Below are 13328 nucleotides of genomic sequence, written 5' to 3'. Positions count from 1 at the left end.
TGTATAAATGCCACATTTTTTTTATCCATTCGTCTATTGAAGGGCATCTAGGTTGGTTCCACAGTCTTGCTATTGTGAATTGTGCTGCTATGAACATCGATGTAGCAGTGTCCCTGTAGCATGCTTCTTTGTCTTTTTAAAAAAGTTTTTGACTTAAAGTCTGTTTTATCTGATGTAAGCATAGCTATTCCTGCTCTCTTTTGGTTTCCATATGCATGTATTTTTTTTCCTTTTAGAAGGGTCACTTCTATAGTGTAGCTTTACTAATAAAGTGAATTTCTTTTTCTTTTAGGCAGCATATCATTATGTCTTGTTTTTCCTATTCATCCAGTCTATATCTTTTGGTTTTGTTGTTGTTGTTGTTCTGTTTAGATATAAATGACAGTAGAGTATATTTTGACATATTATTCATGCACAGAGTATATCTTTTAATTGGGGAATTTGTTCATTGTTTTCTGATAGTTTTTATTATTATAATTTATTCCTTTCTGCATACGCGCGCACCTCTCCTCCCCCCTTCTTTGTGACTTGATGGTTTTCTGTACAGTTTTGGTTCTCTTTTTTACTTGTGTATCTGCTTCACCTGTGAATTTTATTCTTTTTTTGTGTTTTCATGATGGTAATACAGTCTTTTGGCTTCTGGATATAGGAGTCCTTGAAAGATGTTTTATAAAGCTGGTCTAGTGATGACAAATCCCTTCAGTTTTTGCATGTTTTAGAAAGTATTATTTTTTCCTTTATTTTTGAGAAACAGCTTTTCATTTTTGTTTTGCGTTTTCTTTTTTAAATTTGAGTATGCCATCCTATTTCCTCCTGGCCTATGAGGCTGAGAAATCTGCTGTTAGTCTAATAGAGGTTCTCTTAAATGTGACTTGCCTCTTTCCTCTTGCTGATTTTAGAATTAGCAATTTATGTACTTTTGACAGAGAAGACTCTTTTTTTGGTCAAATCTATTTGGTATTCTTTGGGTCTTCTGTGATTAATTTTCCTTTCTTTCCCAAGATCTAGCAAGTTTTCAGCTATGATTTTGTTATTAAGGCAAATAGTTTATTAAACCTATTAAGCTTTTTTCTTCCTCTTTTCCTTTGGAAATATTGATAATTCAAAAATTCAATCATTGATGGTGTCCCATAAATCTCATAGGCTTTCTTCATTCTGTTTTTGTCTAAGTTATTTCAAATGACTCATCTTCATGTTCAGAAATTCTTTCTTCTACTTGATCTAATCTATTGTTGAGGTATTTTTAAAATGTATTTTTTAATTTAATTTATTGAGTTCTTTAGTTCCAAGATTTCTGTTTGACTTTTTATTTTATTTTTGTTGATTTTCTCATCCTGATCATGAATTGTTTGGCTTATTTCATTGAATTGTGTGTTTGTATTCTCTTGTATCTCACCAAGTTTCCTTAGGATCATTATTTTAAATTCCTTTTTAGGCATTTGATAGATACCCTTTACTGGAGAGTCTTTTTCTGAGGAATTATTATGTTCCTTCAGGAGTATCATGTTTCTTTGCTTTTCCATGCTTCTTGTGTGTTTAGATTGTTCTCTACACATCTGTTACATCAGTTGTCTGAACTAAATTTGCAGATTAGCTTTCATAGGGAAAGGCTTTTTCCTACAGACAGTCATTGGGTGTTGATTGGGTGTGGTACACTGGTTTTGGTTCTGAGTGGGCACAGTGGTGCAATCTTCATGTGGATTCTTTAGCTATAATCAATGTTAGCAGTATCTGCAGGTGTCTCAGTGGTTTAGTGTACAGGTATTTATGAAATAGTTCAAGTTTGTAGTTTGTAGTGTTGATGGCCGGTAGCATATGACTTTAGGACCCAGAGGAGTAAGCACTGTTCACCAGTCACAGCCAGAAGTCTGCTGGTAGCAGGGGCAGTGCTGGAGGACACAGAATGTGGGTGAGGTATGCAGAGGCCCTGCAGGGGCAGGCGTTATTGGCAGTGGGGACCTTTGGCAATCAGAGTAGTGACACCAGGGGTGTGGAGCACAAGTGATGTGTCTGAAGGCAAGCTCCATTGTTGGCAGTATCCACAGAGGCAAGCACGACTAGAAGAGGCTCTAGCTACAGCACTGGAGGCACTGGAATTGTGGATCACAGGGGGACATGACCCCTGGCCTGTGTGGATAAGCACCACTGGCAGGGAGCCCAGCAGGAAGCACATCAGGCCTTGCAGGACTTGTTGAGTTCAGCAGCAGCAGGTGCCATGGGACATGGTTGGATATAGAGAATCCTAAATAATTCACTAAACAAAATTTATTTCAAACTAATTAGTTCAGCCAGGTTGCAAAACACAAGGTTGATAAGCAAAATTCGATTATTTTTCTATACTCTTATAATGAACAGCCCTAAAATGAACTTAAAACAATTCTACTTTAAAGAAAATCAAAGAATAAAATAACCAGAATTAAAGAAAAGAGTGCAAAACTTATATTCTAAAAACTAAAGATCATTGCTGAAAGAAATAAAGATCTAAAAATCTAATAAATACATGGATCAATATTCCATATTCATGGGTCAGAAGACTTCCTAGGTTACAGTGGTAGTCCTTACCAAATTGATCTACAGATTAAGTGAAATTCCCATTAGATACCAACTGGCTGTCTTGTAGAATAGCCATGTGAATCCTAAAACTTATATGGAAAATTTAAAAACCCTGAATAGCTCTGAAAAAATAAAAACTTGAAAAAAAATTTAAGGAATCATACCTCCATGATTTCAGAACTTACTAAAAACCTACTGGTAATTTAAACAGTGTGATACTGTCATGAGGGTAGACATATAGACCACTGAATAACTTGGGAGGCTGAGGCAAGAGGATTACAAGTTCAAGGTCATCCTAGGCAACTTAGCAAGACTTTGTCTCAAAACTAAAAAAATAATGTAAAGGGCAAGGGGACTTGGGATGTAGCTCAGTGGTAGAGTGCTTGCCTAGCATGTACAAGACCCCAGGTTTGATTCCCTGTACCTATAAAATTACATTAAACATCCAGAAATAAATCCATGTGTCTGTGGACAAATGATTGTTGACAAGAATGACAGGATGGGCTGGGGATGTGGCTTAAGCAGTAGCGCGCTCGCCTGGCATGTGTGCGGCCCGGGTTCGATCCTCAGCACCACATACAAACAAAGATGTTGTGTCTGTCGAAAAAATAAATATTAAAATATTTAAAAAAAAAAAAAAGAATGACAAGATTATTCAATAAGAAAGTCTTTTCAATAGCTGGTTCTAGGACAAGTTGATATACAGTCACATGCAAAGGAAAGAAAATGAAGTTCAACCCTTATTAACTAACACATATGCAGAAATTAATTCAAAGTGGATCAAAACCTAAATGTGTAAGAATCAAAACTATAAAACTTATAGAAGGAAACAGGAAAATCTTCCTGACTCCGAATTTGGTAGTGAGTTTTTAAGTAAAACATCAAAACAAGAACAAGGACAAAAAAAACCAGATAAATTAGACTTCATTAAAACTGAAAGTGTTTATGCTTCCAAGGAAATTATCAAGCAAATGAAAATATAACCCATAGAATTAAAAACTGTGAATTATGTATCTAACAAAGGACTTGCATCTACAATATATTAAAGACACTTCCAACTCAAAAATCAAAAGACAAACAATTCAACTTAAAATGTGCAAAGCAGGCTGGGGTTGTAGCTCAGTGGTAGAATGCGTGCCTAGCTTTCATGAGACACTGGGTTCAATCCTTGGCACCACATAATAATAAATAAAATAAAGGTATTGTGTTTATCTACAACTTAAAAAAAAATTGTTTTAAACGTGCAGAGGTTCTGATAAAACATTTCTCCAGAGAAGATAAACAAATGGCCAATAAACACATGGAAACATGTTCAACATCTTTAGTTATCAGAGAAGTACAAATTAATACAACATTGAGATATAACTTTAAATCAGCTAAGTGACTAGAATCAAAAAGCCAGATAACATATGTTGGTGAGGATGTAGAGAAACTAGAAGAGGTTGGCATTGCCTCAGAAAGTCAGAGTTAAAGTCAGAGACTCAGCATTTCTATTACTAGGTCTACCCAAGAGAAGTGAAAACATATGCCCAAAGGAAAAACTGCGCACAAATGTTAATAGCATTATTTGTAATAGCCAAAACATGGAAAAATCCAAATTTCCATCAACACATGAATGAATAAACAAATGTGGTTTGTCGCATGATGGAATATTAACTGGCCATAAAAAGAAATGAAGTACTGATACATGCTACAAGACAAGAGAACCTTGAAAACACCATGCTAAGAGAAGCCAAACACAAAGGTACAAATGTAATTCCATCTATATGAATAGGCAAACATGGAAACAGAAAATGGCACCTATGCCAGCCCCTCACTCAATGGTAGTACTTTTTTTCCCATTGTTTCCCTTCCCCAATGAAATTATTTTTATCAGTGTCCTATTAAAGATTAAGCCTCTCATTCCAAAGGAAGAGTGGGTGGATTGTCTGGGTAGAGTTTTGGTAGAGGTTGTTGTTACTCTCCCCAAGCCAGCACCACAAAAACTTTCCCAGTATGTATAATTATAAGGGAATTTCTTAGACTAGATCATGATTGGAGGCTGAATCATGGCCACAATGGCCACCTGCAGACAGGAGAATGGAAACCAGTAGCTACTCAGTCCAGGAAACTGGAAGCCTCAGACAAGAGAGCTCAGTGATACAGCTCCAATCCAAGACTCAAGGCCCAGAATGCCCTGGAGAGTCACTGATGCCCTAAGAAATCTGGAGTGTGATGTCCATGATTGAGGGGGTAGCAGCAATAAAAGCAGCACTTAAGAAGAGTCAGCTGCAGGCCAGAACAAGCTTCCCCATTCTGCTTCTGTTCTATCCAGGCCCCCTGCCTACTGCACAGTGCCACCCACATTTGGGTGAGTCTTCCCACCCAGTTTGCTGACTTACATGCTGATCATCTGTGAAGCACCCTCACAGGCACTCCAAAAGTGTGTCTTACCATTCTCTAGGATCTCTCAATCCGGTCACGTTGACAACCAAAATTACACCTGGGCAAAAAGGTCATTTCTAAGATATAGAAAGTATTTCCACAAGGAATAAGTAAAAGGCAACCCTTCAGGAAATTGGGCAAGAGAGTCTAATAGGCACATAACAAAAATGATATCCAAATGTCCAATAAACATGAAACATTGGTACTCAATCTTATTATGAAGTGGTGTCTCATTGTGTTTTTAATTTACATTTACCTGATTGTTAGTAAGGCAGAGTGTTGTTCCATAGGCATATTAGAAGGTTAAATTTCACATATACTAAGCAATAGTGATGATGTAGAGCAAATAGAACTTTCATCATCTGATGGCAGATGTATAAATTAAGATGAACAATTTGGATGACAGCTTAGCATTATTTGCTGAAGTTGAAGATATACATACTTCTACCTAGAATTTTTACTCCCAAGTATATACCCCAAAGAATTATGAGCACAGGTACTCCAAGGAATATATATATATATAAAGCTGTTCATAGCACCACTGTTCATTAGCCCTAACTGAAACAACCCAGTCAAGTAAAAATGATAATATTGTAGCATACTTAGACAATAACATATAGCAAAGAAAATGGACAATATATAAAGAATTGCCACAATGTGGATAGATTTCATAAATATCATCATGGAAGACTAGTATGGGGTTTGACTTACGTTAAGTTCAAAAGTAGAAAAAAACTATAGTTTTATATCTAAACTACATTGCACACATGAATATATATGAACACTTGGGTGGTAAAACTATAAAGGAAAATAAGGAAGTAAATGCATTATTGAAAAGCTAAAAGGGGACAGAAAGACGAGTGGTAGGAAGGGGACATGAGTGAGACACCTGCATACTGGCAATGCAATATTTCTTAACCAATATGTTATTTCCTTTGTGATAAATCAGTGAGCGGTATTTCTTTGTTTTGCTTTTCATAAATGTAATTCCTAGTAAATGTTTTGTTTACATATTTGAGTTCTTTCTCACCATATAAGCAATGAATAGAAGTATATTTTGGTAGATTTTTTAAATAGGCACAAATAATTGGCAAAAATGTTAATATATCATTGGAACAGAAAAGAAGTTTAGAAATAGACCAACACAATTTTGATTAAATGGTTTATAATAAAAGCACCAAAGCAATCTAATGGGGTCAAGAAACGTCTTTTCAAGAATTGGTGCCATAACCCAAAGTCAAAGAGACTACAAGAACTCTACAGGCCAATAATAATATTGATGCAAAATCCTTGGAAAAATACTAACAAATTAGTCAACAACACATCAAAAAAGATTATATACCATGACAGTATTTTCCCAAAAGATCTAAAATCAGCATACTACAGCAACACAACCACATCAATATTTATAGCAGTACAATTCATAATAGCTAAATTATGGAATCAACCCAGATGTCCAGATTAATGGATTAAGAAACTGTAGTATATATATAAAATGGAATTCTACTCAGCCATAAAAAGGAATTAAATTATGGAATTTGTCAGTAAATGGATAGAAATGGAAGAATATCATGCTAAATGAAATTAGCCAAACTCAGAAACTCAAAGATCAAATATTTTCTCTCATAGGAAGAAGCTAGAGTAAAAGAAGGCAGGATAGGATAACATATAGGACTAAATTATAGACAAGTAAAAGGAAGTCTAGTAGAGTAGAAGAAAGAGAATGGGAGAGGGAAGAGGAAAAGAGGGAAAAGGAGGATCATGAATTGAAATTGACTTCCATGCATGTATGAGTTTGTCAGGATGAACTCACTACTATGTATAATTGAAAAGCTCTAATAAAAAATAAAAAGATTATATACTAAAAAACAGAATTGGTTCTATAACAACTTAATATCCATGTAGAAAAAAATCCTGACCCAAATTTACTTAATGTACAAAAAAAAATCTGTAATATGTTCATAAGCTTAGAGGACACCATTATCAACCAAGAGGCTTAGAGTGCAGGGACAGGAAGAATAAGAGGTGGAACAAGACTCTTAGAGGGGAATAGAATGGTATCAAGGGCTCAAGAGAAACAGAAATTGTAGTATAAAATCCATAACTGGGACTGGGGATGTGGCTCAAGCGGTAGCGCGCTCGCCTGGCATGCATGCGGCCCGGGTTCAATCCTCAGCACCACATACAAACAAAGATGTTGTGTCCGCCAAATACTAAAAAATAAATATTAAAAAAAAAATCCATAACAAGTACAAAATAATCCTGATCTACTCAATAATTTAGAACAAGGTATAAATAAAATGTCATGAGTTTTGTTATAGTGTTACAATGTTTATTGTTACCTCCTTTGAACCCTTGGTAATATCTACCCCTTAATAAAATGCTTCATTTTAGCCTATATGTGTGTGTGTGTGTGTGTGTATATATAAATTAATAATCTGAAAATATAATTTGCCCACTTTATTTTGAAGTAATATTCAAAGAGTGCCCTCTATTTCTTCCAGATTGGACTCCTTTTTATCCTGAGCCAGTATATATCCCAACAGGTCTAGAAATGGAACCCCTTTATTCAAGCTCCAAGGAAGACACTGTGGTTTATCTGGCTGAAGATGGTAAGTGCATAATGAAACACATTGCTGTGATATATAATTGGACACCTTGGTTAATGTCTTAGTTATATTTGTTCTGCTGTTAATAGTAGAAATTTCAGATTGCTATAAAGTCCCTGTCCCCATAATATTGGTTGAAATATTTGATTCAAATATCAATTTATACTAATTATATTTTTCAAGAAGTGCTAGTTTATGCACCTACTTTAAAATAAGGCTTCATGTTGAACATTAGAACAGAAAGTTATATTTAGAATGAATTCTGCCTCATGTAAGTTTTCAAAGATAAATCTAGTGTGCTCTGCAACTATTGTTCACTGGCCATTTATGGCTCACATTCATGCAATCATTCAGATGGGTTTCTTTTAATTGCACACCTGTTCAATGCATTTCTTAGTGTTATCATCTTTGGAAAAGAAGAAAACACCCCATATTGCAAATAATATCCATGACTATATCTCAGGATATCATTCACAATCAATATTTACACTTTGAGATCTATCAGTGCAAAATCCGTCTGCTTTTATAATAAGAGAGTGCTAATAATCAAACACAGAAGTCTCATCCCGTATTCTAAACTGTACTGTTCCTGAAGCACTAAAGTGAGGAATGATGGGGTTCCTAAACAATTTCACCATTGCTGTTTGATATCTTAGTGATGTATTTATAAAATATTAACAAGATGAAGAGAAATTCACAGGGGCCATTTCCTGTATAGTAAGTAAATCTAGAAATCATGATTACATTCATATTTTTAAATAACTGGAATGAGAGAAGTACTTCAGATTTTTAAAAATTTGATTTCAAATATTAACATGGCTAACCTGCCTTAGAAACAGAAATTGTAGTATAAAATCCATAACAAGTACAAAATAATCCTGATCTACTCAATAATTTAGAACAAGATATAAATAAAATGTCATGAGTTTTGTTATAGTGTTACAATGTTCATTGTTACCTCCTTTGAACCCTTGGTAATATCCATGCATAACTGAAATAAGATCCAATAGGCAAGTCAGTGAAGGGTATCTCCAGGAATTAGATGGCACACATAGGGTAATGTAAGATAGTTTAATGAAATTTAATGAATTTACAAAAGGGTGGTCAGAATTAAGGGAGATTAAAGGGGGATGGTGAAGCAAGATAGGACTGTCAACAGAGTAGCATCAAAACATCTCCTGGGTCTGAGCACAGAATGGGTAAGAGCACAGAATGGTTTCCAGACCCGTAGAAACCCTTAGCTGTTAGGAGAGGCAGTCCCCAACAACTGTGGCTTGTGCGTGNAAAAAAAAAAAAAGCAATCTTACCTCAACGCAACAAAGCTGTCATGTTATTAAGTGCAACCTCCCCCAACTTTGGTCCAGAAAGTACCCCTGTGCATAAAATCAGGGCTAAATATGGGTTCACTCCATATATTTTATTTCTTTTCAGTAACTGTAGTTAGTTCTATTATATGTGTTGTCCAAAGTAATGGAAGGAACTCATATTTCACAGACATTTACAGTAAAAGTTTCGTAAAGTTCAGGACTAGTTACTCTATCATGAGCAGAAGTGGAATGAATATTTTAATATGATTAATATGTAAATTTAATTTAGGTATTGCTTTTCTATTCTAAGTACTCTTAGAGTCTCTTAACTTCAATCCAAATCTATATAAATTGGTAACAAATTACTTTAGATTTACAATCTTCATATTAGTAGACGTGTAGTTCCAAACTCTATGTGGAATAGTTGGCATACTTTAGATGTCTCTACTTTTGTCATGTCTTGACATCTCCATGGTCTTCTCTCTTATCAGCTTACAAAGAGCCCTGTTTTGTGTATTCCCGAGTTGGGGGCAATCGAACACCCTTGAAGCCATCTGTTGACACCTGTGACAATACTTTGATGTTCGAAGCAAGGTTTGAGAGTGGTAATCTACAGAAGGTAGTCAAAGTGTAGGTTTTAATAATTTTTATTTGAGGGACCAGACCATCAACTATTTATTTTTTGTATTAGGTATACAAAAAAAAGTCCCAACTAACCATGCGATATAAACAATATCCCAGTGAAACATTTTTGTCCTTATTTGACACTTTTCTATAATTGTATTTTATTCTTTAATAATAAAAAGCATTGACTACATAATAGAAATCCCATATTCTCAGAGTAACACATCCCAATAACATTTGCTTGTAATAAAAGCAGCTTGTTTATACTAAAGGTCAGAATAGAGATTTTTCTTTATTATTTCTACTTTAAAAAATTAATATTCAGTATACTTCCAACATGAAGATTAATCAAAATATAAATAATTAAATTATAATACAAATAAGCATTAAAATTTTGGAAATTTAGAATATAATTTTATATCTTTTTTCCAGAGTATGTTATTTATAAATACTTATTGAATAAACTGTATTTCATTATGAAACAAATAAAATACTTGCAATCTTACTATTTTAAAAAATAGTTCATATTTTCAAACAAAAAAATAAAATTACACAGTTGTTACATTAAGTGTAGAATACTATTTTGGTAAAATTAAACATCTCTTAACAATAACATTTTCTAGGCTGGTGGTGTAGTTCAGTGCTTGCCTAACTTGAGAAAGGACCTGGGTTTGATCCTTAGCAAGTTCTGGAGCCTGGGAAATCCAAAGTCAAAGTACCTGCAGATTCAGAATCTGATGAAGGCCCACTTCTTCATAGACCATGCCTTCTCCCTGGGCCCTTGTGTAGATACAAGGGCAATTCTCTACCTCCAACTTGGTCCATTCTTCCTGTCTCCAGATTTCAGAGGTTCAGTTCATGGTCCGGCAGCTCCATTGCCCTGGGCTCAAGTGAGGCAGAACATCAAGCCCATGAGTTTGCTGGAAGAGCCTCATTTCACATCATCTTCAGTGACTTAGTTGGGATTCACATAGTTATGAAATGTAGTCCTTGTACTAAAGAAGTTATTGTACTGAAGGAATTCAAATTTTATAACTTACATATGATCAATGAATCTATGTGATATAGTCAGTCTCAATGAAAACCATTTCATATCCCTAGAATTGAAATGTGTCTTACGAACTGGTGTGAACATACTTTATATACAACCAGAAACATGAAAAACGGTGCTCTGTGTAATAAGAATTATAATGCATTCCCCTGTCATTTATCTTTTAAAAAAATCAATTAAAAATAGAAATGTGCCTAAAACAAAGAAGGACATATGGATTTTTCTTATTATCAATACTTCATTAATCATTTATTTTCTAGAAAACAATTACTTGGAAATATATAATTTTTCAAAAGCCTGTGTTTTTATTGTACTCTCTTGAACACAAAGAAATACAAAGGACTTAGAATTAGCACAGAAGCAGGTTTTCAGCCAATGAAAGAGAAAATTTCAGAATTTTATCTTTTGAAGTTACTTGCTATTGAATACAGCCTAAGTAAACATTGTATCCCGCGAAAAAAAAAAAAAAAAAAAATTCTGTGGATATGTAAAACAGATAAAAATAAAATAATTTTCTTCATTTAACTTAAACTCAGATTTAATTTTTACCTTCTAATGTGCTTCCCCCCTTCCTTTCTCATGTATTAGGGCAGAATACGAGTACCAGTTGACTGTGCGCCCTGACCTCTTCACAAACAAGCACACCCAGTGGTATTATTTCCAAGTCTCTAACACCCAAGCAGAAACTGTCTACAGATTCACCATTGTCAACTTCACCAAGCCCACTAGCCTTTACAATCGGGGCATGCGCCCACTCTTCTATTCTGAAAAAGAGGCCAAGGCTCACAACGTTGGCTGGCAGAGAATAGGAGACCAGATCAGGTACTACAAGAATAACCTGGGCCAGGAAGGCCGCCACTTCTTCTCCCTCACGTGGACATTCCAGTTTCCACACAACAAGGACACCTGCTACTTTGCGCACTGCTACCCATACCTTACTGGCATCAATAATGACCCAGTACGGCATCAATAATGACCCAGTACGGTCCAAGTTCTGCAAAACCCGCGTCCTGTGCCACACGCTCGCCAGGAACATGGTGTACGTGTTGACCATCACCACGCCCCTGAAGAACTCGGACTCCAGGAAGAGGAAGGCCGTGATTCTGACCGCAAGGGTCCATCCGGGTGAGACCAACAGCTCCTGGATCATGAAAGGCTTCCTAGATTACATTTTAGGAGACTCAAGTGACGCCCAGTTGCTTCGGGACACTTTCATCTTCAAGGTGGTACCCATGCTGAATCCAGATGGTGTCATTGTGGGGAACTACCGGTGCTCCTTAGCTGGGCGCGACCTCAACCGCAATTACACCTCCCTCCTGAAGGACTCTTTTCCTTCTGTTTGGTACACACGGAACATGATCCACAGGTAAAAGAAGCCTCAGATTATCTCTGCTTAATTAGTAAACTTGGTAGCAAGAATTTTGCTCCCACAATCTCATTAATTTTACTTTAATTTTCTTAAGACACTTTGAAACTATTTTATTTCATCCCCATTCTTCCCAACTGGATTTTAAATCTTTCCCTTAAATTAATGAAATAGAGCCCAGAATGTTTTGATGACTTAATGAAATAGAGCCCAGAATGTTTTGATGACTCTGTGAAAATAATAGCTAAATTTGCATACCCCAAATATGGTTGCTTGCTAAAGCTAACAGTAGTAGTGATGTTTACAGTGGGATCCTTGAATCCCTTATAAGTGAATAGTAACTACATTTCACAGAGCTGATACTGTGTTGATCATACATTGCTGAATGAGTCTAACTATGAGATTCATAGTTATTTAAACTTGCATGAACGTCATCTTTATTGCCCCTAGGAAAATTGATCAGCTTTAAATTTTCCAAAGAGTCTAGAAGAGTAAAATGTACACAACATTTAATTATTTATTATTTGGGTGAATTCTTTGATGGATTATGGTAACAACATTGAGGAATAGACATGTGCTACAGCAGGGATTTCAGAATAAGCATATCACATTGAAATCTCTGTTATATCATTTACTAACTATGCAATTTAAAAAAACTAAGTCTCAGTTTTGTCATCTATGAAACAAGAGTGACTACCTCAAAGTTGAGAGAACTAAATGAGAAGATTATTACTAATATGCTCAGAATAGGGACTAGAACATTGAGAGTTCTAATTGCATTCAATGTGATTTGTCAAGTGCAAAAAGAAAAAAGTTAATTGAATGTCCTGGCCTGACACATGATGGATTACATACCATAACCTCTTGGCTTGTCTCTATGGACAAATGTGTCAGTTGTTAGATTGCCTTTGAGGAAGGTTAACAGGCAGAAGTCTATTCAGTGAATTTCGGAAAGATTTCTAAGAAAGAGAAATACCTCAGTGCAATTAATCAAAGGCAGGTAAATAAAATAAGAAATTGGTCCTATATGTGTGCAAAGGTGAACCAGTTGTAAGTAGATCTAAGAGTAAGTATATTTAAAGCATATTAGAATAAGAGAGAGTAGATCTGAGTAAAATATAAAATACAGTATCTTAGTTACCTGTGGATAAGAAGAAAATCTAAATTATTCTCTAAAATTATTTTAATTAATATAAGTTAAGATATCTTAATATCCTGTTTTACTTTTGAAGTAATAATATTTCTTTAGGAATAGATTATTTAGAAGTACAGGGGTTTTTTTGACTCATGTATAAAAAGCTAAAGAGTCATTAAAATGAGGAATTTGGGGTTTAAAATTGCACAGCATACTTCATATTTAAGTTATTCACTTGATATTCATGCTTATCTAGTTA

The 13328-nt window shown here is 35.1% G+C and overlaps 1 protein-coding gene across 1 annotated transcript in view; it reads left to right on the top strand.

The window, feature by feature from the left end:
* Agbl3 (AGBL carboxypeptidase 3) overlaps positions 1-13328 on the top strand; it is a 67358-nt gene that overhangs the window by 10582 nt on the left and 43448 nt on the right. Inside the window, 4 exon segments of the mRNA XM_048786646.1 lie at positions 7482-7589; positions 9385-9523; positions 11157-11517; positions 11519-11934. Of these exon segments, the coding sequence (XP_048642603.1) occupies positions 7482-7589; positions 9385-9523; positions 11157-11517; positions 11519-11934 (1024 nt within the window).

Source organism: Marmota marmota, unplaced genomic scaffold, assembly GCF_001458135.2.
Source record: "Marmota marmota marmota unplaced genomic scaffold, marMar, whole genome shotgun sequence".
Classification (NCBI taxonomy): Eukaryota; Metazoa; Chordata; class Mammalia; order Rodentia; family Sciuridae; genus Marmota; species Marmota marmota.
Note: the sequence above shows the minus strand (reverse complement) of the source record. Positions and strands in the feature narration are given on the sequence as shown.